Source organism: Ornithorhynchus anatinus, chromosome 2 (assembly GCF_004115215.2).
Source record: "Ornithorhynchus anatinus isolate Pmale09 chromosome 2, mOrnAna1.pri.v4, whole genome shotgun sequence".
In the NCBI taxonomy this organism is placed as follows: domain Eukaryota; kingdom Metazoa; phylum Chordata; class Mammalia; order Monotremata; family Ornithorhynchidae; genus Ornithorhynchus; species Ornithorhynchus anatinus.
The window spans coordinates 155730511-155756003 of record NC_041729.1 but is presented as its reverse complement, the minus strand read 5'-3'; the positions used below and the strand labels follow the sequence as shown (position 1 = coordinate 155756003).

At 47.9% G+C, this 25493-nt stretch overlaps 1 protein-coding gene and 1 long non-coding RNA gene across 4 annotated transcripts in view; one reads left to right on the top strand and one right to left on the bottom strand.

Annotated features, from left to right (window-relative positions):
- RPAP3 (RNA polymerase II associated protein 3) overlaps positions 1-21243 on the top strand; it is a 45607-nt gene extending 24364 nt beyond the window's left edge. For all 3 annotated transcript variants that reach the window (XM_029056411.2, XM_029056410.2, XM_029056412.1), the window contains 12 exons: positions 455-576; positions 1447-1517; positions 4706-4831; positions 8284-8411; positions 9524-9645; positions 13981-14051; positions 14160-14261; positions 15479-15717; positions 16752-16947; positions 19572-19669; positions 20219-20319; positions 20910-21243. In XM_029056411.2, the coding sequence (XP_028912244.1) occupies positions 455-576; positions 1447-1517; positions 4706-4831; positions 8284-8411; positions 9524-9645; positions 13981-14051; positions 14160-14261; positions 15479-15717; positions 16752-16947; positions 19572-19669; positions 20219-20319; positions 20910-20995 (1462 nt within the window). In that variant the 3' untranslated portion in view covers positions 20996-21243. The remainder of the gene's footprint in view (positions 1-454; positions 577-1446; positions 1518-4705; positions 4832-8283; positions 8412-9523; positions 9646-13980; positions 14052-14159; positions 14262-15478; positions 15718-16751; positions 16948-19571; positions 19670-20218; positions 20320-20909) is intronic.
- Positions 21244-23582: 2339 nt separating this feature from the next.
- LOC120638238 overlaps positions 23583-25493 on the bottom strand; it is a 322336-nt gene continuing 320425 nt past the window's right edge. Inside the window, exons 4-5 of the long non-coding RNA XR_005659796.1 lie at positions 24275-24319; positions 23583-23601 (exon numbers count right to left, since the gene is read on the bottom strand). This is a non-coding gene — a long non-coding RNA (uncharacterized LOC120638238). The remainder of the gene's footprint in view (positions 23602-24274; positions 24320-25493) is intronic.

Below are 25493 nucleotides of genomic sequence, written 5' to 3'. Positions count from 1 at the left end.
GAGCGCTTGTGAGTACAATATAAAAATTCAAAAGGTAAAAATTAGGAAATCAGTGCAGCACTCTGAACATTGTAAATGATCAGTAAATACCATTGATTTTTTTGAGTCAAGTACGAGTAGTAAACGGGATCCTTTTAAACCCTAGGTTGTCAACATTAGTGGTGTTAGTAATGCCAGCATTTTTTGAAGCAGCTAATTGGTGCAGTGCTCTATATTAGGCCCTTGTAAAATACAAAATAATCAAGTGACACACCAGACAGGATCTTTTTCTGTGAGATGGCTACGATGGGCTCTAGAAAAAGATGGGTAAACAGAGTTTTAGTCAGCACAAAAGTAAAGGGAAATGAGATTTACCGGTTCGTCAGATTCCGTCGTGCGATTGTTTTAGGTATCGTTTAAAACGGCCTGATCGAATCTTATTTACTTTCTGACCGAGGGCGGATTTGCATTGCAGGTATGCTGTTGCCGAATCCGACTGTAACTTAGCAATTGCGTTGAATAGGAATTACACAAAGGCCTATGTCAGGAGAGGAGCTGCTCGCTTTGCGCTGCAAAAGTTCGACGACGCCAAAGAAGGTTTGTTCGCAATACTCCTATTAAGTCCAAGCTCAGTTATGCTGATTTAATTCTATTTTCAACGACGGCGCCCTGGGTTAGGTCAGGCTGCCGTGAAGGTCTGTGTGAATATTCCCGTGTAGAGACTCCAGTTCCAAAACCGGTGAAAAGGTCGGTCGTTTCTTGAGTCTCCTGGCCTGTCGATGTACTCGGGAGAACGCAGTCCTGCCCCTCTTCAGAGCCCTTCTGAAATCATTTCTCCAAGAGGCCTTCCCTGACTGTAATGTCTCAGCTCTCCTTACTTCAATTCCCCTCCCTTATCTGGTAGCGTTTACGAGCATATATCTAAACTCCGTTGCTTCCTCCTCCTGGTAATTTGTTTTAGTGTCGGCCTCCCTCGTTAGATTGTAAGCTCTTCGAAGGGAGGTAGGGTGGCCATTCTCTGTGTTCCTTCCCAATCTCTTAGTACAGATCGGCGCAGGAAGTAAGTACTCAGTAATTACTATTGTTTTTTTGCGTTTGTTTTCTTTTTTAACGGTATTTGGAAAGTGCTTGCTGTGGTCGGTTCTAAGTGCTGGGGTAGACACAAGTTAATCAGTCCCACATTGGGCTCCCAGCCTTAAGGAGGAGGGGGAACAGAGAAGTGAAATGACTTGCCCAAGAATCCACAGCAGGCAGTTGGCAGAGGTGGGGCTGGAACTCGTTTCTCCGACTCCCCAGCTTGAGCTTTTTTCCCCTTGGCCGTGTTGGTTCTCTTTGATCTGATTGATTCTCAAGTCACAAAACTCTGACCCAGAACATAGATCTTCACCTAATCAATGTCACTTTTCGTATATTTAACATTTCATCTTCTATTTTCTTATGAACTGTGTGCCCATGTCTCTTTCCTAGATTACGAGAAGGTCTTAGAACTAGATCCAAACAATTTTGAAGCCAAAAATGAATTGAAGAAAATTAATCAGGTAAGAAAAATGGATGCTTATAGTAAATGCAACTTTAAAAAAAAGAAAAAAGGAAGAACACTACAACATAATGCCTGCAGAGTTCCAAAAGACAATTTAGTTTGGGAATTTCAGTTTTCTAACTAAGGTTTTGTCAAGAGTTCATCTTTTATTAATTCATTCATTCAGTAGTATTTAGTGAGCGCTTACTACGTGCACAACACTGTACTAAGCGCTTGGAATGTACAGTTCAGCAACAGATAGAGACAATCCCTGCCCAATAACGGGCTCGCGGTCTAAACGGGGGAGACAGACAGCAAAGCAAAACGGAACAAACATCTGTCTTTCGTAATCCCCCGTTCTCGCCTATCCCACCGTCGACCCCCGGGCCACATCCTCCCGCTGTCCCGGAACGCCCTCCCTCCTCGCCTCTGCCAAACTCACTCTCTTCCCCTCTTCAAAGCCCTACTGAGAGCTCACTTCCTCCCAGAGGCCTTCCCACACTGAGCTTCCCCCTTTCCCTCTGCTCCCTCTGCTGCCTCTCTTCCCCCCTTCACCTCCCCTCAGCTAAGCCCCCTTTCCCCCCGTTTCCCTCTGCTCCTCCCCCTCTCCTTTCCCCTCCCCTCAGCACTGTGCTCATTTGTATATATTTTTATTACCCTATTTATTTTCTTAATGAGATGTACAGCCCCTTGGTTCTATTTATTGCTGTTGTTTTTGTCCGTCCGTCTCCCCCAATTAGACTGTAAGCCCGTCATTGGGCAGGGACTGTCTCTATCTGTTGCCGAATTGTCCATTCCAAGCGCTTAGTACTGTGCTCTGCACGTAGTAAGCGCTCAATAAATACTATTGAATGAAAGTAATGGGAATTTTATCCCATTCGATTTATATTAACTCGCAGAATTAAAAACATAGTTCTTAAAAGGCACCCATGTGCATTCTTTCTAAACCTTTCATCCTCTGAAACTCCCCCACCCCGTGAAATTAGTAGTATGGAACAACAGAGGACATGAACACCCAAGAGTCTGAATAGAATACTGGTTGTGCAGAAATTTGGGGTTCCCATCTTGTCTCAGTTGAGCTTCCAGTTCAGTAGAACACATCTTTCCAAAGACAACAGATGATAATAGTGATAACTGTTGTATTGGTTAAGCGCTTACTATGCGCCAGGCACCGTACTACGCGCTGGGGTAGATACAAGCCAACCGGGTTGGACGCAGTCCCCGTCCCACGTGGCGCTCACGGTCTTAATCGCCACGTTCCAGATGAGGCAACTGAGACGCGGGGAAGTGACTTGCCCGAGGTCCCGCGGCATACAAGCGGTGGAGCCGGGATTAGAACCCAGGTCCTTCGGACGCCCAGGCCCGCGCTCTGTCCACTAGGCTACGCTGCCGTTCCGGCGCCGGGGCCCGGAGGGCGTTTTCCTTGGTGGCCACCCGTAGCCTCGGTAGGGTCTTTGCCACCGTGTTGATCAGGTATCTTCAGGGTCCTAGCTGGGCCTTCGGGCCCCCGGGATGCCTCGGTGGGTCTTCGTCGGAAACCTTGGCCGCTGCCCGCACAGCCTCAGCGGGTAGAACCGGAACTAGAATGCAGGGCTCATGTCTCTCTGAGCAGTCCTCTCCCCCCAGACCAGGACCCGGGCCGGGACTACAGGAAGAAGAGTGGCGCGTGGATGCTTTTGATACCCATCTCGATCACTCCTAGCTAGTGTTTAATTCGCGAGCCGAAGAAAACTGACTATATAACGCGTTGGCACCAAAGTGGTTTTGAAGAGAAACGTCCCTGAACGTAATCGAACGTCCCGGTCTTGGGAGTCAGAGGTCACGGGTTCGAATGCCGGATCCGCCACTTGGCAGCGGTGTGACTGCGGGCAAGTCACTTCACCTTTCTGTGCCTCAGTTACCTCATCTGTAAAATGGGGATTAACCGTGAGCCTCACGTGGGACTACCTGATTACGCTGTATCTCCCCCAGTGCTTAGAACAGTGCTCGGCACATTATAAACGCTTAACAAATACCAACATTATTATCATGTCACGTTTCAGACAGGCACACGCACAGCTCGCTGTGACTATGCTTTTGGACCAATGCTCTTCAGAAAATGGATGATTTGCAGGATAGGGTCTTTACCGCCCGGAGCATGACAGCGGTTCCTAATCTTCTCTCCTGCGGCGCGTTTTTTCCGTGGGTCCGAGTGCGTGGCACTCTGCTTTGGAGTGTTGGGCAAGACAATCCCAACCCTCACGGGCCCTACCGGGTGACTTTGCACAGATGTGGGTTTGGCCAGTGGAGAGGTGCACCTGGATGGGGGAGGAGGGGGAAGTGATGCGTGGCCCACCCTTAAAGGGGTTGCTCTGGGCCCTCTTCAATAAGAGGGAGGGAGCTAGGTCAGACCTGGCAAGCACGGAGGTCAAGAAATGGCCCTCAAGCACACGTGCAAGTGAGAGTGTGCGGGCTGAAGCCGCAGCGGTAGCCGGGCTGGTTCGGACTGGAGTGGGATCCTAGAACTGGATTATCTACATGAGAAGCCACAGAAGGAAAATAGCGATCTATTCTAGATCCAGGGAAGCAGCGTGGCTTAGTCGCTGGAGCCCGGGCCTGGGAATCAGAAGGACTTGGGTTTTAATCCCGGCTCTGCCTCTTGTCTGCAGCGTGACCTTGGGCAAGTCACTTAATTTTTCATCTGTAAAATGGGACTGAAGACTGTGAGCCCATCAGGGACAGGGACCGTATCCGACCTGATTTACTTCTGACTAACCCAGTGCTTAGAACTGTGCTTGACGCAGGGTAAGTGCTTGAGAAATCCCATCCCCATCAACCTGACCTGTGCTACGGGCCACTTGTCTTGATATGTAGAAAAAGGTGTAGTTTGGCCAGTTAGCCCAATAATTGTCCTTCGTTCTCCCCTTCCCCTTCCCGAGTACTCCTTTACCTTCCCGGGTTATGAGAAGTATTCTGTAATTCCCCTTGGATAATCATAGGAGAAACTGAGTCACCTGGGCCCTTGCCTCAGACACAGACACATCGCACGTGCTAGGTAAAGAGAAGAGTGCAGGATAATAGAAAATCTGTTTCATTTCCTCTTAATTCTATTAAATGCTCTGTTAATTTCTACACAATGGGCATTCACCTTGTAGAAGGTATTTTTTGCATTGATACACCGTGACTCTACTCCTAAAGATTAATAAGGTTGACTTTGATTCTCTGCAGGCTCTGACTTCTCAAGGAGATTTTAATACAAAGGAAACCAATGTAGCGACTGGCCCAGACGACGAAGAGAAAAAACACATCGAGGAACGACGACGCAAGCAGGAGGCTATTTCAGAAAAAGACTTGGTAAAGCCTTTCGTGTATTCTACATTTTTAACTCGATTGTCAAACTACTAGTTCAGAAATTACTAGAGTTAAAATTCTCCCGATGTTAGCTCCGGTAAATCGGACACCAATTCACGATTCTTTTAGGTGCGGATTCTTAAGCGACATAGCGTAGTGAGAAGAGCAAGAGTCAAGAGACCTGGGTTCTAATCCCAGCTCTACCGTTTGCCTGCTACGTGACCTTGGACAAGTAACATCTTTGCCTGTTTCCTCAGCTGTAAAATAGGGATTTAAATTACCTGGTCTCCCTTCTACTTACCCGCGTGGGACGGGACATTCTCCGACTTCGGCTTCAGCAGCAGTGTCCTCCGTCCTCTCCTGGTTCTGCTCTTATCTCTCTGGCCCCTCCTTCTCATTCTCTTTCACAGGCCCTCCTCATCTTCCCACCCAAAGCCTGTCCTCCCCCCGACTTTCCCCTCACTAGTGACAGACAGCACCACTATCCTCCCTGCCTCACAAGCCCATAACCTCGGCGTTATCATTCCACATTCCCAATGGCAATATATTCCCCCTTCTAGAGAAAAGCAGCGAGGCTCAGTGGAAAGAGCGCGGGCTTGGGAGTCAGAGGTCACGGGTTCTAATCCCGGATCGGCCGCCGGTCAGCTGGGTGACCTTGGGCAAGTCACTTAACTTCTCTGTGCCTCGGTTACCTCATCTGTCAAATGGGGATTAAAACTGTGAGCCCCACGTGGGACAACCAGATCACCTTGTATCCCCCAGCGCTTAGAACCGTGCTTTGCACATAGGAAGCGCTTAACGAATACCCCGATTTATTTATTTATTTTTTTTTAGACTGTAAACCCGGTGTGGGCAGAGATTGTCTCTGTTGCTGAATTGTGCTTTCCCAGCGCTTAGTACAGTGCTCCGCACACAGAGTGAATGAATGAATAAATGACTCCTCCCTCTCATTCAACCCGCATATAAAGTCTATCACTAAATCCTCTTATTTCAACCCTCGCAACATGGCTAAAATCCACCCTTTCCTCTCCATCCAAACCGCTACCATATTAATACAGTCACTCATCCAGTTCCACCTGGATTTCCGTATCAGCCTCCTGGCCGACCTCCCCGCCTCCGGTCTCTCCCCACTCCAGTCCGTATCTCACTCTGCTGCCCGGATCATTTCTCTACAGAAATGTTCAGGACGTGTTTCCCCGCTCCTCAAGAACGTCCGGTGGGTGCCTACCCACAGAAACCCATCGAACAGAAACTCCTTTCCGTCTGCGTTAAAGCACTCAGTCGCCTTGCTCCCTCCCATCTGGCCTCTCTGATTTCCTCCCGCCGTCCAGCCCACGCACTTTGCTCGTGCACTCGGGTCTCAGTGCACTTAGGTCTCTTCTGTCTGGCCGCTGCCTTTTTTTAGACTGGTATCCATCCGTTAAGCGCTTACTACGGCAGGCACTCTTCTCAACACGGTGGTAGTTACAAGATAATCAGGTTGGACACGGTCCCTGTCTCGCATGGGGCGCCGTTTTACAGATGAGGTAACTGAGGCACAGAGAAGTGAAGTCACTGGCTCAAGGTCACACAGCGGGCAAGTGGCGGAGCCGGGATCAGAACCCAGGTCCTTTCGTCTCCCCGGTCTGTGCTCTATCCACCGGGCCACACCGCTTCTCTCTCTCGCCCACATCCTGCCTCTGGCCTGGAACTCCCCCCCAATCACATCTTGACAGGTAATCACTCTCCCCACCCTCGTGGCCTAATTAAAAGCACATGTCCTCCAAGAGGCCTTCCCCGACTAAACCCTCATTTCCTCTTCTCCCACTTGGCCTGCATTTCCCTTGCCCCTGGATTTGCATCCTTTATTCACCCCTCCCTCAGCCCCACAGCACTTATGTTCATATCTGTTATTCATGTATATTCAAGGCTCACTGTGGGCAGGGAACACGTCTGCTTACTCTGCTCTTTTGTGTTTTCCCAAGCACTTAGAACAGGGCTCCGTATAGGAAACACTCAATAAATATAATTGATTTGACAGGGATTACTTCTAACCTGATTTTCTTTTATAATAATAATAAAGGTGATGATGGTATTTGTTAAGCACTTACTGTGTGCCAGGCACCATTCATTCATTCATTCATTCAATAGTATTTATTGAGCGCTTACTATGTGCAGAGCACTGTACTAAGCGCTTGGAATGTACAAATCGGCAACAGATAGAGACAGTCCCTGCCCTTTGACGGGCTTGCGGTCTCATCGGGGGAGACGGACAGACGAGAACAATGGCAGTAAGTAGAATCGAGGGGGAGAACATCTCATTAAAGCAATAGCAAATAAATAGAATCAAGGTGATGTACATCTCATTAACAAAATAAATAGGGTAATGTTCTAAGCACTATTCTAAGCACTGGGGTAGATACGAGGTAATCAGGTGGGACACAGCTCCTTCCCCCCACGTGGGGCTCACGGTCTCAATCCCCATTTTCCAGATGAGGTAACCGAGGCACAGAGAAGCCAAGTGACCTGCTCACGGTCGCCCAGCAGACGAATGGTGGATTAGAACCTAGGTCCTTCTGCCTCCAGGCCCACTAGGCCAACTGAAAACCCTGCTCCCACCCCAAGATCAAGGGCTCCTCTCAAATGCTCCCCTACGGCCATGCGTTTCCCACTCTTCGGTCTTCAGCCTTCAACCGTGCATTCAAAATATTATACTTTATGATGTGGTCTGTAATAAATACAGTCCCACCCACCTAGTGCTAAGTAGAGAATCTCCCCCAGAGTTAAGTACAGTACTTAGCCGGTACTAAGCCCTTAGCAAATATTACAGTTATTACTTTTATCATTATAGATAAATGTTTGGACTTGTTTGGATAAAGTACAAGCCTCGGACTTGTTCCAGTTGGCTCGGATATCTGTCTGTCCAACCCTGTTACCCTAAGAGTGGAGTGAAGTTATTCTAAGGCCAGGATGGGGCTGGAACCCGCGACTTTTAAAAGGAGGGCTTTACGACGCCGCCGTCACCGTCCTTTTTCTCATCTGCCTGTGGACTGAAGTGACTGACAGGTCTCTCCAGTTGAGCAAGACGGTGGTGATCCAGGCGGAGAGAGAGAGAGAGTCACAAAGAGTGATGGAGTTTAAAGGGGTAGATAAAGATTTTAAGTATTTCTTTGACCTAGTGAGTCCTGGAGGGAAAGGAGACGGTTAAACCCCGATGAAACGATATGACGGCTGATAGGTGCGACTGAGTCTATAATCGCTATCTCCGATTCGCACGGCCAGAACGGTGAAGTAAAGACAAGGGACGATATCCCTGGCGGTAGAATTTTTAGTATCGCGAAATTGTATATTCGCCAGCGGATCGTCGCTTGCCGGTGTCCTTGAATCTGCCTCTCCGTGTCGATGTTCAAGGCGCACGTGAAGAGGCCTGCTGTGCACACGGTCTTATATTCGTTTCTCCTTCTGTGATCTGATAGGGTAATGGCTATTTCAAAGAGGGGAAATTCGAAAGAGCAATCGAATGCTACACCCGAGGAATAGCAGCAGATGGCACCAATGCTCTGCTTCCCGCTAACAGAGCCATGGCGTATCTAAAAATTCAAAAGTAAGTATCCACTGTACTTGTCCACCTTTCCGGTGGAGACCAAATTGGCCGAAATTCTGGTCCGGTGATATAAAAATCCATCGTGATTCCTTTCACTGATTTTAAGCTTTATTCCTCTGAATGATCCATTTCCCTCTGGGAAGTTTAGTTTTCGAGTTTTAGAAACCACATTTCAGTTCTTTTTAATGTTCTCTTTAAGCCCGTGCTTGTACTTGTCCGGGCAGTTGACTAAGCGCAGTAAAGACCATTAGAGCGGACTAAAATATCCTCCAAGACTAAAGCACCTTTGCAGTAAACTAAGAGAAGGCGAACATCTGCCCTGCTGCTGTTGAGCTCTCCCCAGTGCATAGATAGATGATGCTCGGTCCTGACTGCCTGCTCAATAAATGCCATTCATTGATTGGATAATAGACAGCGTGGCTCAGTGGAAAGAGCCCGGGCTTGGGAGTCAGGGGTCATGGGTTCGAAGCCCGGCTCTGCCACTTGGCAGCCGTGTGACTGTGGGCAAGTCACTTAACCTCTCTGTGCCTCAGTTACCTCATCTGGAAAATGGGGATTAACCGTGAGCCTCACGTGGGACAACCCGACTACCCTGTATCTACCTCGGCGCTTAGAACAGTGCTCTGCACACAGTAAGCGCTTAAATACCGACGTTATTATTAATAGACAGGGTGGGTTCTTAAGGCGGACTGAATTTAGGAATAGGTTAGGTTTATTTACAAATAAATCACCGCTGGTGTCTTTTTTATGGTATTTGTTAAATGCTTACTATGTGTCAGGCACCGTACTAAGCACTGGGGTAGATAAAACCTAATCAGAGTGGACACAGGCCCTATCTGGCACAGGGCTCACTGTCTTAATCCCCGTTTTACGGGTGAGGTAACTGAGGAACAGAGAAGTGAAGTGACTAGCCCGGGGTCACACGGCAGACAAGTGGCAGAGCCGGGATTAGAACCCAGATCTTTCTGATTCCCAGACCCACGCTCCATCCGCTGGGCCACGTCGCTTCTCTGCGTGACTAGTTGCATTTCAGTTGACCGTTTGTTCTTTGCGATTACCACGGGTGCTCTCGTGAATAGAATACTGTAGTAACTGTTTAATCTTGAATCAAGGTACGAAGAAGCAGAGGATGACTGCACCCAGGCCATTCTGTTGGACGGCTCTTATTCGAAAGCTTACGCCAGAAGAGCGACTGCCAGAACTGCCCTGGGAAAGCTCAGTGAAGCCAAAGAGGGTAAGCTCTTTCTTGACTAATGCTAAACTCTCTACACCGTGGCTCTTGCCTAACGTTTCGTCCCCCCCGGAAGCGGCCCGCCTGAAGCGACCTGATCATTCAAGAAAGAGTAATGCTGAGGGTCTGAATTAGCCACGTTCTTCCCTTTCGTGGTCACGAGGTCCCTTCTGAAGAAGTAGGGGGCTCGCCGTTCTGACCTTGTTCGGCGGGGCCCATTGTGTGCACAGGGAGTTCTCGTAGAATATGGCCTTATGTTCTCAGAGAGCCATGTTTTAGGGGGGAGTGGTTTCGTGGTAACCGTTTTCCGTGGAAATGGTGTTAATTTAGGATGCAAAGATACCTCCGTGACTGTTGGCTTTTGAAACTGTCTCAGATGGTAATAAGCGTGACCTAAACTCCCTCTAAATTGTAACCTCCCCGAGGGCCGGGCGTACGTCTGCCTGTGCTCCTCCAAGCGCTGAGTACAGTGCTCTAATGTTGGTATTTGTTAAGCGCTTACTATGTGCCGAGCACTGTCCTAAGCGCTGGGGTAGACATAGGGGAATCAGGTTGTCCCACGTGGGGCTCACAGTCTTAATCCCCATTTTACAGATGAGGGAACTGAGGCACGGAGAAGTTAAGTGACTTGCCCACAGTCACACAGCCGACAAGCGGCAGAGCTGGGATTCGAACTCATGAGCCCTGACTCCAAAGCCCGTGCTCTTTCCACTGAGCCACGCTGCTTCTGCTTCACGCTGCTGCTCTGCACACAGTAACTACTCAACAAATACCATCCATTATTTAAGTGCTTGCTATGTTCCAAGCGCTCTGCTAGGCTTTGCGGTAAAGATAATCGGATCGGACACAGTCCCTGTCCCTCATGCCGTGCCCCCTCATCGCCGTTGTTTTACCGTTTTCGATTCTGAAAAAATTCAGAAACACAAAATCGTCGGGATTTTGAGCAGACCCTTCGGGATCTCCAGATTAGTATTCATCCAGTTGTATTTATTAAGCGCTTGCTGTGTGCAGAGCACTGTATTAAGCGCTTGGGAGAGTGCAGTATAACAATAAACAGACACATTCCCTGCCCACAACAAGCTTGCAGTCTTGCAGGGGGGAAGACAGACATTAATATAAAAAAAGTAATTTACAGATGCATGCATAAGTGCTGTGGGGGTGGGAAGAGGGAGAAACAGAGGGTGTAAGTCAGGGCGACACAGACGGGAGGCGGAGAAGAGGAAAGGAGGGGCTTTATCAAGAAAGACCTTCTGGAGGAGAGGTGCCTTCAGTAAGGCTTTGAAGGGGAGGAGAGTACTTGTCGGTCAGATTAGAGGAGGGGGGGCCTTCCAGGCCAGAGGGAGGACGAGGGTGAGGGGTCAGTGGTGAGATAGGCAAGGTGGAGTCACAGTGAGATTGTCAGCACCAGAGGAACACAGTCTGCGGGCTGGGTTGTTAGTAGGAGAGTAGACAGACGAGGTAGGAAGGGGCAAGGTGATGAAGCGCTTTAAAGGCAACGGTGAGGAGTTTCTCTTCGATGCGACGGTGGACGGGTGATCACCGGAATTTTTTGAGGAGTGGGGCGACACGTCCTGAATGCATCTGTAGAAAAATGATCCGGGCAGCAGACTGAAGTGTAGCCCGGACTGGGGAGAGGCAGGAGTCCGGGAGGTCAGCAAGGAGGCCGATGCGGTGATCCAGGTGGGGTGGGATGAGTGATTGTATTAACGTGGTAGGACTTCGGATGGAGAGGCAAAGGCGGATTTTAGCGATGTCGTGAAGCTGGGACCGAGGGGATTCAGTGGTGGGTGGAATATGTGGGTTGAATTCCCATCCCGGATGGGAAAGCAAAGCATCTTCAAGGTAGCCTCCGTTCCAACCAGTTCGCCCAGTTGCCCTCCACCAACTCTATCGTATTGCACTCTTCCAAGTGTTTAGTATAGCACTCTGCACATAGTAAGCGCTCAACCGATACCATCGATCGATTGATTTAGTTCAAACAGTGAGAAGCACGGGGAGAGCAGAGTTGCGGGCCATAGTCATTCATTCAGTCGTATTTATTGAGCGCTTACTGTGTGCAGAGCACTGTACTAAGCGCTTGAAAAGTACAATATGAGAAGCAGCGTGGCTCAGTGGAAAGAGCACGGGCTTTGGAGTCAGGGCTCATGAGTTTGAATCCCAGCTCTGCCGCTTGTCAGCTGTGTGACTGTGGGCAAGTCACTTAACTTCTCCGGGCCTCAGTTCCCTCATCTGTAAAATGGGGATTAAGACTGTGAGCCCCACGTGGGACAACCTGATTTCCCTGTGTCTACCCCAGCGCTTAGAACAGTGCTCGGCACATAGTAAGCGCTTAACAGATACCAACATTATTATTATTCTTACAGTTCGGCAACGAATAAAGACAATCCCTACCCAACAGTGGGCTCGCAGTCTAGAAAGGGAGAGGCGGGCAACAAAACAAGTAGACGGGCATCAATAGCATCGATATAAATAAATCGAATTATAGATCTTTCTTTTCCAAACCAACCAACGGTATCTATCGAGCGCTCACGAGACAAGGCCAGGCCTTGAAGGCAAATGAAGAGGGAAAAACAAATTGGCCGATTATTCTCTGGGACGGTGCTGCAGACAGATTTAAAAAGCATGTCGCGAGACAAGCTGACGCGATTCTCGGCCTGGTACCAGCATATGCTGCCAGAATTCTGCCATGGATGTAAATCTAAGAGGCCCAGCCCGTCCGAGGTCGTAACTGAAGCGGCAGGGGAGGGAAGCAGAGACAGAAAGACGAAGGAGACTCTCTCAGTGGGGGGACCCCCCCCCCGCTCAGCCACTTGGGGCCTGGCGGCTAGAGCCCGGGCCTGACAGTCCGAAGGACCTGGGTTCTAGTCCCAGCTCCACCACGTGTCTGCTGTGTGACCCTGGGCAAGTCGCTTCACTTCTCTATGCCTCAGTTACCTCAACTGTAAAAATGGGGATGAAGACTGTGACCAAGCCTTCCCAGTGTTCTAAGAGCTGAAAAGGCTTCTGTTGCTTTCTCTTGAAAATTAGCGAAGAGACCGAAGTGTCCAAAAATTGAAAGGGTACTTATTTGCTATTTGGTAATCTCGACCGTGAACGTGGAAGTCTTGTGCTTGTAGTGCTTACTTTAGAGTTTTATTTCACATGTCACAATTTGTGCACAACTGATTTGTCCTATCCCGAGTCCACTAGTTAGTGGATAATCTTCTATCGGAGCCACAGGTGTTGTGGGAGGAAACATCCCCAAAACTTCCATAGCGGTACAGCAATCGATAAATCATATGTGCCGAGCACTTACCGTGTGCAGAACACTGTACAGAACGCTTGGAAGAGTAAAATGAGACAGAATTGGTCACGTTCCCTGCCCACAGTGAGCTTACAGTTTCGAAGGGGAGACCGAGATCAATATAAATAAAAATGAATTATGGATAAGTGCATAGGTGCTGTGGGACTGAGGGAAGAATGAATGAGTGCAAGGGTAACGCAGAAGGGCGTGGGAGAAGAGGAAACGGAGGTGTAATTGGAGAAGGCCTCTTGGAGAAGAAATGCCTTCATTAAGGCTTTGAAGCAGCGTGGCTCAGTGGAAAGAGCACGGGCTTTGGAGTCAGAGGTCGTGGGTTCGAATCCCGGCTCGGCCACTTGGCTGTGTGACTTTGGGCAAGTCACTCCACTTCTCGGCGCCTCAGTTCCCTCATCTGTAAAATGGGGATTAAGACTGTGAGCCCCACGTGGGGCAACCTGATTCGCCTGTGGCTGCCCCAGCGCTTTGAACGGTGCTCGGCACATAGTAAGCGCTTAACAAATACCGACATTATTATTATCATTCGAAGTGGGGGAGAGTGATCTTTGTGAAAAGCGAGAACATTCCAGTCCAGAAGCAGGATGTAGGTGAGAGATGGGCGATGAGGTAGAGGCGAGGGAAGTACAGTGAGTAGGTTGGCATTAGAGGAGCAAAGTGGGCAGGTTGGATTGCAGTAGGAGAGCGGGAGGTTGGGAGAGGTCGGGGGCAAGGCGACTGAGTGCTCTGAAGCCAATGGCGAGAAGTTTCTGTTCAATGTAGAAGCGGATGGGCATCAACTGGAGGTTCTTGAGGAATGGGGAAATACGGACTGAACGTTTCCGTAGAAAAATGATCCGAGCAGCTGTCGGCCAGTCGTATTTATTGAGAGCTCACTGTGTGGAGAGCCCTATACTAAGCGCTTGGGAGAGTCAATATAAGAGACCCGTTCCCTTTCCTCAATGAGTTTAGCCATCCCTTCGTACCCCGTACTTCAAATGGAAAGCCGTCACTTACGCTAGCCAGCCTTTGGTTGACGTTAGCCTTTGATATATTCCTTTCAGATTTTGAGACAGTTCTGAACCTGGATCCTGGAAACAAGCAAGCAGTAAACGAATTGTCCAAAATTAACAGAGTACGTATTTGTTATTATGTGATCTCAACCGTGAACATGGAAGTTTCTTGTGCTCGTAATGCTTAGAGTCTTATTTTGGATGTCACAATTTCACATTTTCCTTTTAAGGAATTAATTGAAAAGGGGCTAGGGAATAAAAGCGGTTCTGAATCATCCAAAAAGCGAATTTTAATAAGCCCAATTGACAAACCACCGCACCTTAGGTCAACTGTAAGTACCAGTTTTTGTTTTGTTTTTCAACCTTTTTACGTTGTTTGCATTATTGTACTTTCGTTCTTAGATAAAGTGCTAGCTGAAATATTCAGGTACCCTGTTCCCTATTGTTGTTAATAGGGATGGCGGTAGTGCTCTGAACAGTGCTTGGCACGTAGAAAGCGCTTAACACACGCCGTCATTATTGATAGCATTTATTAAAGACTTACTCTGTGTCGAGCACTGTATTAAGTGCTGGAAAATGGTCCTTGGCTCTCCGAGGGCTCTCGGTCTAAAAATGGGATGAGTAAAGTTTTGACAACGGAAACGTGAGGAAAGATGGAATAGTATGAAACACAAAAACAACGTAAGACAGAGTCCAGGGGTATAAGATTTCATGGTGGGGGGAAAGAATCGGATAAAAGGTAACGGTGATAACTGTGGTATTTGGTAAAGCACGTGCTACGTACGAAGCACTGAAGTGAACGCCGGGGTAGATACAGTACGGTCAGTTTAAACATAGTCCCGTCTCCAATGGGGTCCACAGTCTTAATCTCCATTTTGCAGATGAGGTAACTGGGGCCCAGCGAAGCGAAGCCCAAGGTGATAGGACAGACAGTTGGCAGAGCAGGGATTAGAACCCAGGTCCTTCTGACTCCCAGGCCTGTGTTCTATCCACTAGGTCACACACTGGAAGTACCCCAAATGGTCTGGTGCCTCATAATAATAGTAATGGTATTTGTTAATGGCTTACAGGGCGCCAAGCACTGGGTTAAGTGCTGGGGTAGATGAAAGATAATCAGGAGAGAACAGTCCCTGTCCCACACGGGGCTCCCGGTCTGAGACGGGAGTTGAAGGAATTGAGTCACAGAGAAGTTCAGCGACTTAGCCGGGTCAGACAGCGGGACTGAACTGATTCAGGCATAGAATCCAGCTCCTCCGATTCCCGTTCTCTTTCCACTTGGCCCCGCTGCTTCCCGGAGCAGCTGAGGAAGGGCTCCCCGGGAGTGGGCTCGACATTGGGTCTTCCCCCTCCCCTCGCTTCTGTACTGGGGGTAGCTTGAGTGATTGCCGCTCAGCCTACATCCCGTCACCCGGGGAGCGGGGGCAACTTGTCCAAGGGAAAAGAGCAGGGCCTCTTAGTAACTTGCACGCCTAATCGTATCAGTTGCATCATTAAAATAGTCACTGACAGGTTTCAGAATTAAGCAAGGACTCTTATTTCTTCCATTTAGAAGCCTCTTAAAACGCTTGCCATTGAAGAAATTGGTAGTCGGGTGCAAAATGCTGATTTGCCACAGACTACCACCAGCAGCTCCACCTTGGAGAGCGAGCTCGTAAATCCCCCAGTTCTGCTACCGAGCTCGACCACTGCGAAGACAAACAAGCCGATCCAAGAAGCCGACCCTGGAAGCGACACACCAAAAGCAAAAGTATTAAAAATAGAAGAAATCGGTGGTGCCCCAGCCTTGCGGTGAGTGGGTATATTAAAACGGTGGGAATTATTAAATGGACAGTTTTAAATGGATAACTCGCTGAGATTTACTCGGGAGTGCACCAGAAGTCTAACTGTTGTTTAGCTGTGAGTAGAAAAAGAGTGAATGTTACACTCAGCTTTTTGTTTCTCTTCCGACAGCAGTTTGCCAAGGGAATGTCGTTAACTTTCATTCATTCATCCAGTCATATTTACTGAGCGCCTGCTGTGTGCAGAACGTTGTACTAAGCGCTTGGAATGTACAGTTCAGCGACAGATAGAGACAATCCCTCCCCAACCAGGGCTCACAGTCTAAAAGGGGGAGACAATCTATTAGCAGCAGATTTTTGTACTAAACGCTGGGGCAGATGCAAGATAAACAGGGCAGGCAGAGCCCCTGGCCCACACGGACATCACGGTCTTATGTAGGAGGAAGAGCAGGTATTAAATTCCCATTTTCCAGGTGAGGAAACTGAGGCTTCAAAGTAGGTGACTTGCCCGCGGTCACGCGGTCTCCGATGGAGCTGCAGTTAGAACCCGGGTCCTCTGACTTCCAGGCTCGTGCTCTTTCTGCTAGGCTGTTCTGCTTCTCGCTTCCAGATTTTTTTCTTTTTCCAGAAAACTGAGCTATTTGGGAAGTAGAAGCCCATTAATGTGGATGCATAATTGTCATTTACCCAGATCAGGTTTTTGCTCAAGTTTTACCGTGAGCATTGGAAAGCGTCGCTTATTGATTGTATTTTTACAACTAAGAAGGCAGAAATACTTTAGGAGAGCTATCTAATGTGTTCTTCATATTGTGCTCAGAATACTTCTTGCACTCTTGAAGTAATATAAGATTTTTTATCTGTTTTACTTATTCCGGATCGGTCGGTCAGTGGTATTTATTGAGCGCTTACTGTGTGCCGGACACCGTACTAAGAGCTTGGAAGAATCCGATACAGTAGAGCGGGTAGACACGTTCCGTGCCCCCAGTGAGGTTATTTGCAGTGCCGGTCTGAGGATCTGACTAAAGTTTCTGAAATATTTTTCAGACCCCATTCCAAGGTGAAAGATAACGTACCAACTGTGTGTCAGTCTTTGCATCGGAAAAACGCAAAGGAAGCTGAGAAGATCCCAGACCCGTTTGCTGCGGGTGTTCTCCCAGCAATTCCGGCCAACACCTTCCAACTTGAATCTGATTTCAGAAAATTGAAAGGTTCCCCAAATATGTTGTACCTCTACCTGAAGGTAAGCCATGTGGAAAAATTCCCCTACTTAAGGCAAATAAAAAGTGCCTGCCACAAAAGCATCGTTAAATTCCATGTATTTTTACGTAGAATGATTGTGGAAGACACGAGGGCTGTGTCTGTAGAAAACCGATGTCATGGTATTCCCCTTTTCTAGCAGGAAGAATCATCTGCAGCTCATCCTGATTTTGCCGAACAGAATTCGTTCCCCACATCTAACCCAAATTTTTATATACCAGTCTCAGCTCATTCTGATCTCAGAAAAAATAGGAAAAAAACCAGTCATCGTCATCCTTCCTAATTGTCATTTTTCATGCGATTAGCATTTCCTGCGGTTGGACTCATTTATCGGTCAATCAGTAAATCGTATCTATTCGGCGTCTACTGTGTGAAGAACATTCTACTAAGCACTTGGGCAGCGTATCCTAGTGATTAGAGCACAGACCTGGGAGTCAGAAGGACGTGGGTTCTAATCCTGGCTCCACCACCTGTCTGCTGTGTGACGCTGGGCAAGTCACTTCACTTCTCTGGGCCTCAGTTACCTCCTCTGTAAACCGGGGATTGAGACTGTGAGCCCCATGGGGGCCCAGGACTGTGCCCAATCCGATTTGCCTGTATCCACCCCGGCACTCAGTGCAGCGCCCGGCGCAAAGAAAGTACTTAACAAATACCACATTTATTACCTGGAGGAGTGAACCCAGCACGGTGGCATGAAGACAGGCAGCAGTTGTGGAAGGGCAGGCATATGGGATCCCTGGGCTTCTGGCACGTGTAGTCTTCGAAACAGCAGGGTCCTGGTGGAACTCCAGATCCTGGAACCGTTCCCCTGCTGCTGATCATACTCAGCCCGAGCTCGCGTTTCTGGCCCGCGTACTACTGGGTGCCGACAGGCTTTTTTGTTGGTTTTTGTTTTTTGTTGGTTTTTTATGGTATTGAGCACTTACAACAGCCAGGCACTGTTCTACCTACTGGGGTGGTGTCACCCGTCGCCGGGGACAGGTTCTTTCGGAATCGGCGCGGCGAGAGAGAGAGAGAGAGAGAGGCCGGGGATGGAAAACCTGAGTTTTGTATAGAATTTATTCCGCAGGGCGGATTGAATTAATTATTTAGACGCGACGATCGGCCTTCCCTTTTGGGGGAAATACGGTGTTAAAGCTTCCCCTTTGGGAGGAATTTGGTGTGAAAGCTTCCCTGATGGGAGGAATACACTAGTAAGTTACTCAAGTGTGGGCGGACACCAGGGCCCGCCCAGGCAGAGCTCGTTAATGGTTTACACACAACGTGGTGAGGCGGCTAGTTCCCACCATGTGCGCACCCACTTAGGCACTAAACAGGGTAATCAGGTGGGACACAATCCCTGTCCCACATGGGGCTCATAGTCTTCATCCCCATTTTTACAGTTAAGAATAATAATAACGTTGGTATCTGTTAAGCGCTTACTATGTGCCAAGCACTGTTCTAAGCGCTGGGGTAGACACAGGGCAATCAGGTTGTCCCACGTGGGCTTCTCGTGCTCGTACTTCGCTGCTACAGTTGAGGTAACTGAGGCATAGAGAGGTGAAGCGACTGGCCCAAGGTCACACAGCAGACACGTGGTGGAGCTGGGACTAGAACCCAGGTCCTTCGGACTGTCAGGCCCGGGTTCTAGTCGCCAGGCCCCAAGTGGCTGAGCGGGGGGTTCCCCCCACTGACAGAGTCTCCTTCGTCTTTCTGTCTCTGCTTCCCTCCCCTGCCGCTTCAGTTACGACCTCGGACGGGCTGGGCCTCTTAGATTTACATCCATGGCAGAATCCTGCAGGAGGTTTTATATGCTGGTACCAGGCCGAGAATCGCGTCAGCTTGTCTCGCGACATGCTTTTTAAATCTGTCTGCAGCACCGTCCCAGAGAATAATTGGCCAATTTGTTTTTCCCTCTTCATTTGCTCTGGCCTGGCCTTGTCTCGTGAGCGCTCGATAGATACCGTTGGTTGATTTGGAAAAGAAAGATCTATAATTCGATTTATTTATATCGATGCTATCGATACCTGTCTACTTGTTTTGTTGTCTGCCCCCCCCCCCCCCCCCCCCCGACTGTGAGTCAATTTTGGGTAGGGATTGTCTTTATTTGTTGCCGAATTGTACTTTCCGAGCGCTTAGTACAGTGCTCTGCACACAGTAAGCGCTAAATAAATACGATTGAAGGAATGAACATGTTTTCTGTTCAGTCACAAATGACCAGTTCCAAAATTTGTAGACAGGCACATTTATAGGTAACTTTTGAAAGCTGTTCACCCAGTTGGGATAGTTCAGGCCAATTCCTATATCACTTGGATGCATTTTGCATTTTCCAAATGTGCTACCTTTTGCTCATTTGAATGAATTCTGTGCTTCCTGGTGCTTTGTTGCCTAATAAATTATCTACGTTTCTCTCAGTGCAGCGTTTGGCAAAGAGTAAGCATTTACTAGATGCTAGTCTTATTACTATTCCTCCTGACGCGTAAGAAATGTATTACTGAGGCCCAAGTATGCTTCTAATAAACATCTTTCTATTAAACAATTGTTCGTCACATAAATTGGATGTGCATGTTCACAAAATGCATTTTACTCAGAAGATCGATAATATTTCCATTCTCTTTCCTCTTCTAGCAAATTGAGCCTTCTCTCTATCCCAAGTTGTTCCAAAGGTCCTTAGATCCAGATGTGTTCAACCAGATTTTGACAATTCTGCATGACTTTTACATTGAGTAAGTTGAGCGGCTCAGTTTTATAGCTGTTTTATGTTTTTGAAGTTTTGCCGTTGGACTTTATCTGGAACGGCCGTGGCTGGAGCGCCACCCTAGTCATTTTCTCATTTTCACCATTCAGTGAGGTGGTTCGCCGTTGTGTCCGACGGGAACAGGAACCTGAAGGAAAGCCCAGTTGAAAAACCCAGAAACAGTGAAAGTGGGCGGTTATAAAGAAAATGGGACTGTGGTCGGGGAACCCTGCTGTGATGCAAGAGATGATCAGCTGCATCACTGCATTCGATATTTTCTTTTTAAATGAAGAGACCTGGGCACAATATGGTTTTTCTGTTATTGCATCCTTCAGGGGATCTCCTCCTGTAACATAGGCAAAATAAGTGCCCCATATCTGTGTAAAAATATGGGAATCCGTGCGGTGCAGTGAAAGTGTTAACTTTAATATCCTTTAATCTTGCCGCTTTAGACGGTCAGCCTCAACAGAAATCAGGTCCCAAGCGGACTGCGGATGCATTTTCTCAATAAGCTGTTTTCATTGTCCCATCATTTCAGGAAAGAAAGTCCATCTCTTATCCTTGAAATATTACAACGGTTGTCGGAACTGAAGAGGTTTGATATGGCAGTAATGTTCATGTCGGAGGCTGAAAAGAAAAGTAAGTACCGTGAAAGGGAGCCCCAGCTGATTTGGTTCTTAGCTGTCCCAGTTCCTTTGGCTCCGTTTATGTTTGTTAAAGAGAACAAGCTACTGTTAGTTGCCTTTTGTGGCCCATTTGTGGCAGGTCTCTATGTTGGGTTTATGCTTGCCGTGACATTAATCCGGAACCAGTTATTCTAAAACTCTAGAAGCAGCGTGGCTCAGCGGAAAGACCACGGGCTTTGGAGTCAGAGGTCAAGGGTCCGAATCCCAGCTCTGCCACTTGTCAGCTGTGTGACTGTGGGCAAGTCACTTAACTTCTCTGTGCCTCAGTTAGCCCCACGTGGGGCAACCTGATTCCCCTGTGTCTACCCCAGCGCTTAGAACAGTGCTCTGCACATAGTAAGCGCTTAACAAATGCCAACATTATTATTATTATTAAAACTCAGGATAATTTGGATACTCCATTTTACTTAACTTTTATTGTCATCATGGAGCCTTTAAGGCAAACTTTTAGGTCCATAGTATATTCTTTGCCCCATCAGTTAAAATTAAAAAAAGAATTAAGGCAAAAATAATAGCTTTATTTCATTTTTCCATCTCTTTTAGTTGCACGTGTCTTGTTGAATCATATGGACAAGTCAGGACTGAAGGATAATTCTGTTGAAGAGATCAAGAGAAAATACGGTTGTTAATTTGGCTTTTTAGTAGCGCGCACAGCCTGTATTTTTGTACGCAAGCTCGTGTTTTCCACCGAAGACTATAATAAAGGATATCGAGTTCTGCTCTTGAGGTGCCCCAAGTCGTATGCCAAAAATGGAAAATCTTTCAGTGTTAATGCATTGAATAGAGTAGTGATTTGCACTAGCAGTGTGTATAAAGGTAATGTTTGCTATTTATAATTTTTGTGAGAAGGAAATAAATAACTTGCAGATACGTTTCAGACGAATGTGCTCTTTAAAAGCTAAACCAAAATAATCCGTAGAACTACATTGTTTTCAAACTTTCTTACGTAGTAATTTCTGAGGTTCACCTAAAAAGGTTGTTACACAAGATTATAATGTTTGGGACATGTTCCTTTGAAATATAAACTCCTAGAGGTTTTCATTTGTTGTGAGCAGTGTTTGTGAACACTCAGTAAACATTAAGTAACATGTAATTTTAGGGAATATTTTTTGAAAAGGACAGAACCTGAAACCATGTTGTGACATCACAGGCAGTATCGTTGTGTTCCTGGAAAATGGAGATTGAGAACCTGATTAGCTTGTATCGACCCCACCACTTAATACGGTGTCTGGAACATAGTAATCACTTAAAAAAAAAAAAATCATAAAGGAAAATAAATGCCTTCTCCATGTTGCCAACCTCCTGGAAAGAAAGGAATCAAGTGGTCTCATAACATTCTTTTTAAAAATACCTTGACAAGTATTTTTAAAATAGCGCTCATCGTGCCTTTTGAAAAGCAAAGGTAATAATAATTTCGGTATTTAAGTGCTATATGCTTTACACCGTTAAGCTTTGCGTTAGATGTAAGACAATCAAGTAGGACATAGTCCCCGTCCCACACGGGGTTCTAATAATAATAACAACAATGTTGGTATTTAAGCGTTTACTATGTGCCAAGCACTGTTCTAAGCGCTGGGGTAGATACAGAGTAATCAGGTTGTCCCACGGGGGCTCACAGGCTTAATCCCCATTTTACAGATGAGGAAACTGAGGCCCAGAGAAGTAAAGTGCCTTGCCCCAGGTCACACAGGAGGCAAGATTAGAACCCAGGTCCTGTGACTCACAGGCCCGTGCTCTTTCCAATAGGCCGCATTTGGGCCCCTCGGACCTGTAGGTGCCAACTCGTCGTCTTGTAACCGTGGACCAGCTCGGGGTAGGGCCCCTACAGGGCAGGCAAAAGAAATCCGGGCGCCGAGCGTTGGCGGGAGGAGACGGAGGAAGCGGAATTCACCGAACGGCTTCCCCTCCTCGAGTAGATAATAATAATAATGATAATAACGTTGGTATTTGTTAAGCGCTTACTACGCGCAGAGCACTGTTCTAAGTGCTGGGTAGATACATGGTAATGGTAAACCCATGACCTCTCACTCCCAAGCCCGGGCGGACAAAGAGTTCAAGGTTGAATTGTTTTTGCACTTTTACTGACTGGAAATCAATCAGTGGTATTAATTGAGCACTTACTGTGTGCAGAGCACTTAGTAAACACCATTAAAAAAAGAAAAATGAAGCCCCGGTGTCTCCCCAAGGTGAAGGGGTCATCGTAGACTAGGGTTGGAAAATATCTCAAGTACCGAGTCAGGTTAGGCCAGCCTTTGATTCATTTTGTTGCAACAAGAAGTCAGTGGTTGTTTGGTAACCAAAGGCCAAGAGATCATGGGTTCAAATCCCGACTCCGCCACTTGTCAGCTGTGTGACTTTGGGCAAGTCGCTTAACTTCTCTGGGCCTCGGTGACCGCATCTGTAGAATGGGCATTAAGACTGTGTGCCCCACGTGGAGCGACCTGATCTCCTTGTATCCTCCCCAGCATTTAGAACAGTGCTTCGCACACACTAAGCGCTTAACAAATGCCACCGTCATAATAATAATAATACCTGAGGATGAGCCCATCCGTCTATTTCCCGCCGGCCCCGCTTCCCTGGCTGACGCCGCACCGAGTCCCTCCCTCTTGTCCGACCCCTCCCCTCAAGTCCCACCTGTCCGTGTGCCGGATTGGATTACCGCTCCGGGCGCTTAGTTCGGTGCTCTGCACATAGTGAGCGCTCAATAGATACTCTCGAATGAATGAATGAAATTATCACGTGCCGCTCCGCCTCGGTTTGTCGTCGTCTTCATTAGCCTCATTATAAACCGATCTCCTTCGTTACCGGCTCCGGGTGGTCAGCGGCCGCCCCGTGGCCGAAGGAGTCTTCGGCACGAAGTGTTTGGCAAGCGTGGTGTTGGGTTTATGGCCGGTGATTCACTCCGGTCGGGTCTGTTGATAATCTGGGGTCTCGAGGCCACGGGCGGCAGTCAGGGATCCACCGTTGCCGGGGTGGCTGACGAGTTGGGGCCTCAGGACTACGGTTGGTGGTCGGTTGTCGGTTGTTGCTAAGGGTGCTGATGAGGTGGATCCTGGCCTTTGTCGGTCACCGTTTTCCTAGGTGGGACTCGGCACAACTTATCAGGGTACACGTTCAGTGGAAAGAGCCCGGGCTTTGGAGTCAGAGGTCATGGGTTCGAATCCCGGCTCGGCCACTTGTCAGCTGTGGGACTGTGGGCACGTCACTTCACTTCTCGGCGCCTCAGTGACCTCATCTGTAAAATGGGGATTAAGACTGTGAGCCCCACGTGGGTCAACCTGATTGCCCTCTGTCTACCCCAGCGCTTAGAACAGTGCTCGGCCCGTAGTGAGCGCTTAACAAATACCAACATCATATGCACGAGCTAATCAGTATACACTAGTGATGATAGTCATACTAGAAATAATAATAATAATGATGGCATTTGCTAAGCACCTGTATACGTGAGCAGGGTTAAGGCTTGACCGCACTAGTCTACCATCCCTCTCCTAGATGGGCCTGCAGGAAGCTAGTGGAGAAAGCCCTCCCGCCCCATTCCGTGGCTTTCGTTGTCCCCGCGCTACAGTTCCTTTGGCCCTTTTCTTTGTAAAAAAGGTACCATAACCAAGCAGTTATTGCTACCTTGAAAAGAAGTAAACATGGAAATCTCCTAAGAGGAGAATTTATTTTAGAAACTTTGATTCAAAAATAGCAGAAAACATTTACATTCAGTATTGGGGGTGGGGGGAATGCTCTCCCCTGCCCCCCCGACTCCGCCCCAGCAAGTCTAGCTAGCCATTCTAGACCTCCTCCAGTCTCTCCCCTCCTAACTTTTATTTCTAAAACGGACTAGAAAACGAATTATTAGCCCAACTGCCTTTAAGAAATTTCTGTCTAACCCATGAAGAGAAAATAAGAAGTTCACTTACTTTTTTACGGCCGAATCAATACGTTGTGTGTTTCTGCTCCGGGGCCTCAGTCAATAAAAAAAAAGTAAAATCAGTTTGATTACCTGGTCCTAAAACATTGATTTTTTTTTTCATGTTTATTAGTTATCAGGGGAGGAATGTTGCAAGGATATAGGAGATACTCTTTTGTCCACAGTCAGTTTCAAAGAAGGAATTAAGCATTGTCCACTGGAAACGGGGTGGGGTTAACTCAGAGAAGAATGGGAAGAAATCTCTGCTGGAGGTTTTCTCTACCTCAGGCAGTCAGTGGATGGTATTTATTGAGTGCTTATTGTCTGCAGAGCACTATAGGAAGAGCTGGAGAGTACGTGAGCTACAAGGAGTTTGGAACCTGGAGGAAGCCAAGGTGCTTTGGGGCTGAGGGTGGGGTGAATAGCAAATGCTTAAAGAATACATATCCAAGTATATCTGCGTGGCTCAGTGGAAAGAGCCGGGCCTTGAGAGTCAGAGATCGTAATAATTTGTTAAGCGCTTACTATCTGCCGAGCACTGTTCTAAGCGCTGGGGGAGATTCAGGGTAATCAGGTCATAATAATGTTGGTATTTGTTAAGCGCTTACTATGTGCCGAGCACTGTTCTAAGCGCTGGGTCATCCCACGTGAGGCTCACAGTTAATCCCCATTTTACAGATGAGGGAACTGAGGCCCAGAGAAGTGAAGTGACTCGCCCACAGCCACCCAGCTGACAAGTGGCAGAGGCGGGAGTCGAAGCCATGACCTCTGACTCCGAAGCCCAGGCTCTTTCCACTGAGCCACGCCGCTTCCCCAGGTCGTGGCTTCGAATCCCAGCTCCGCCACTTGGCAGCTGTGTGACTGTGGACCAGTCGCTTCTCTGGGCCTCAGTTCCCTCATGTGTTAAAATGGGGATAATGATGTTGGTATTTGTTAAGCGCTTACTATGAGCACTGGTCTTAGCACTGGGGGAGATACAGGGTAATCAGGTCGTCCCACGTGAGGCTCACAGTTAATCCCCATTTTACAGATGAGGGAACTGAGACACAGAGAAGTGACTGCGAGCCTCACGTGGGACGACCTGATCACCCCGTGTCTACCCCAGCGCTTAGAACAGTGCTCGGCAGATAGTAAGCGCTTAACAAATACCAACGTTATTATTATTGTATAGGTGATGTAGAAAAGAGACAGCATGGAAAATGAGAGCTTAGTGGAGGAGACCTCTTTGG